General features: G+C 57.1%; 1 protein-coding gene across 3 annotated transcripts; it reads left to right on the top strand.

Moving 5' to 3' along the window:
* The first annotated feature begins 475 nt into the window (after positions 1-475).
* LOC111526869 (keratin-associated protein 10-12-like) lies at positions 476-1,696 on the top strand. 3 transcript variants are annotated; one of them, XM_023192874.2, is made up of 2 exons: positions 476-811; positions 923-1,696. In XM_023192874.2, the coding sequence occupies exons 1-2, from the start codon at positions 476-478 to the stop codon at positions 1,358-1,360; spliced, it is 774 nt and encodes a 257-aa protein (XP_023048642.2). In that variant the 3' UTR covers positions 1,361-1,696. The 3 variants fall into 3 exon arrangements, with proteins under 3 accessions (XP_023048642.2, XP_023048651.2, XP_023048636.2); XM_023192883.2 differs by having other exon boundaries at positions 476-826; positions 1,049-1,696; XM_023192868.2 differs by having other exon boundaries at positions 476-826.
* Positions 1,697-2,923: the final 1,227 nt, after the last annotated feature.

The raw sequence follows: 2,923 nt of genomic DNA, 5'->3' as shown, positions 1-2,923 counted from the left end.
TTATTTAGAACCCAAACGAACCTCTCCCTCACCTTTGAATCACAGAGGCACATGATCTTGTTCAGCAGCCTAGAAACCCAAGGCCCAGCGGAGCCACCCGCAGGCACCCGCTCCCCATAGCCCGGCACACACCCAGACCACGCCACCCTCCACGGGAGCCTGGGGAGCAAAGCAGCATAGCCTGACCTGCACCTCGGCTCTTCCTCCTGAGTCTAAAACACACACGTGCCCCAGGCCAATTCCAAGTTTTGTAAACTGAGCGACAGCTCTTGGGAAACAAAAACACAGCTACTGTTTATTCTCCTGGAGCTGGCTGTACACCCCAACAAGGAAGGGAGGGCTTGCTGGGCCTCCCGTCTGGACGACACGCGCCAGGGAGGAGTATAAAAGCCCCAGAACCCAAGCACCTCACTCACTCCCTCACCCACTCCCTCCCATCTCGCCCAGCCCAACCCCCAGCACTGCAGCGTCCACCATGTCCGTCTGCTCCAGCGACCTGAGCTACAGCAGCCGCATCTGCCTTCCTGGTTCCCGTGACTCTTGCTCTGACTCCTGGCAGGTGGATGACTACCCAGAGAGCTGCTGTGAGCCCCCCTGCTGCGCCTCCAGCTGCTGCGCCCCGGCCCCCTGCCTGACCCTGGTCTGCACCCCAGTGAGCTGTGTGTCCAGCCCCTGCTACCAGGTGGCCTGTGAGTCCAGCCCCTGCCAATCAGGCTGCACCAGCTCCTGCACGCCCTCGTGCTGCCAGCAGTCTAGCTGCCAGCCGGCTTGCTGCACCTCCTCCTCCTGCCAGCAGGTCTGCTGTGTGCCCGTCTGCTACAAGCCTGTGTGCTGTGTGCCCACCTGCTCTGAGGATTCCTCTTCATGCTGCCAGCAGTCTAGCTGCCAGCCAGCCTGCTGCACCTCCTCCTCCTGCCAGCAGGCCTGCTGCATGCCCATCTGCTGCAAGCCTGTTTGCTGTGTGCCCATCTGCTCTGGGGCTTCCTCTCTGTGCTGCCAGCAGTCTAGCTGCCAGCCAGCTTGCTGCACCTCCTCCCAAAGCCAGCAGGGCTGCTGCGTGCCCGTCTGCTGCAAGCCTGTGAGCTGCACGCCTGTGAGCTGCGTGCCTGTTTGCTCTGGGGCTTCCACTTCATGCTGCCAGCAGTCTAGCTGCCAGCCGGCTTGCTGTACCACCTCCTGCTGCAGACCTTCCTCCTCCGTGTCCCTCCTCTGCCGCCCTGTGTGCAGGCCTGCCTGCTGTGTGCCCGTCCCCTCCTGCTGTGCCACCACCTCCTCCTGCCAGCCCAGCTGCTGCTGCCCAGCCTCCTGTGTGTCCCTCTTCTGCAGCCCTGTGTGCTCAGCTCAGAAGCCCAGCTGCTGATGCACACGCCCCCCAGTGCCAGCCAGGCTCAGCTCCCACCTGGAAGCTGATAGTCACGTCCTGAATTGCTCCTGCACTTTGACCATTTCCCGGTGTCTGCTATTGAGCTGGACAATGAAAGAACTGAATGTCTATACTCAATGCTGCAGCCCTTTTGGGGGGGATGCTTCTAGAAAGTTCCCATGGCAGTGGCCTCCCCTCCATATCTCCCACTTCTCGTGAGGATCAGCTCAGCCTTGACCCGTGAGGTCTCTGTCCTCCTGGCTCAGAGCCCCAGAGCCTTCTTTGGAGGCCCTCAAACTGACCAATAAAGGCCCTGAGACTGCAATGGCGCTGGCATCCAGGTGTATTGATCGATGCCTTGGCTGGAACTCATGGCCATGGTTTTCTCCTTTGTGCACAACCCTCTGCTGTCCTTCAGTCCTCTGAGTGTTCTCCTGTGCCCATGGGTGTGTGGCTTCCAGGGGTCCAGGCTAGACGGACATGGGAAGGGCAGAGCCTTTTCAGGCCCTTGGGTTTGTCCCTAACCCTCCTGTGTTGTTTGTCATGTCATAGTTCTTTTTGCTGATTTGCTTTTTAAATTCTCCTTCTTCTGCACAATACCTGTCAAATATGAATGGCGTCTTCTAGCGCCATGCTTGCCCAGAGCGTATCCAAATGCCCCCCAGCTTCAAAATCAGTGATCTTCATCGACATTGCCTAAAATCCTCTTGGGCCCTGTGCAGACATCACTGGCATGGTGGGAGGAACATAGGCTGGCGACTGGAATCGGGTCTCTGTCGCTTCCACACCGTGTGAGCAGAATCATCTCCTTGACCCTCCAGCCTCTCTAAGGTCAGAGAAGTAGGACTCCCTCTTTCAGGTTTCCAAATGGAGTGGCAAGAATGACAGACAGCACGTGTAACCACAGTGAGCCCAGGGCCAGCAGACTGGCCAGAGCAGGATGGGCTGAGGAGTTTTAGACATTTTAAGAAGTCTTTTAAAATTATATTTGGAATAATGATGTTTTTTTTTTTTTTTTTTGAGACAGAGTCTCGCTCTGTTGCCCGGGCTGGAGTGCAGTGGCCGGATCTCAGCTCACTGCAAGCTCCGCCTCCCGGGTTCACGCCATTCTCCTGCCTCAGCCTCCCGAGTAGCTGGGACTACAGGCGCCCGCCATCTCGCCCGGCTAGTTTTTTGTATTTTTTAGTAGAGACAGGGTTTCACCATGTTAGCCAGGATGGTCTCGATCTCCTGACCTCGTGATCCGCCCGTCTCGGCCTCCCAAAGTGCTGGGATTACAGGCTTGAGCCACCACGCCCGGCCATAATGATGTGTTATAACCACTGGAAGAAGTGCCAACTATTCCAACAATTACAAAACACATTCATAAAGCAATGATGATAAGATCAGAAAGAATTTCCTTGCACAGGTTTCAGAGAGTGGCCCGGGAACTCAGCTGCAGTGGAGGTGGAGTTGTGAGGACAGACCCAGAGCACTGGCCACATGCAGTCACAGTCCCGGGGTGGAAGGGAGTGCACAACTCACGGGTGAACAGACACACAGATGTGCCAGGGTGGGTGA

This window comes from Piliocolobus tephrosceles, chromosome 19, assembly GCF_002776525.5.
Source record: "Piliocolobus tephrosceles isolate RC106 chromosome 19, ASM277652v3, whole genome shotgun sequence".
In the NCBI taxonomy this organism is placed as follows: domain Eukaryota; kingdom Metazoa; phylum Chordata; class Mammalia; order Primates; family Cercopithecidae; genus Piliocolobus; species Piliocolobus tephrosceles.
This window is presented reverse-complemented; position numbering and strand designations above follow the sequence as displayed.

Bases quoted from the DNA above. Each gene is read 5' to 3' on its own strand.
- LOC111526869 (XM_023192868.2), top strand. From the start codon at position 476: ATGTCCGTCTGCTCCAGCGACCTGAGCTACAGCAGCCGCATCTGCCTT. The intron at 827-922 runs GTGTGCTGTGTG...TCCTGCCAGCAG, and splicing joins TGCCCGTCTGCTACAAGCCT to GCCTGCTGCATGCCCATCTG.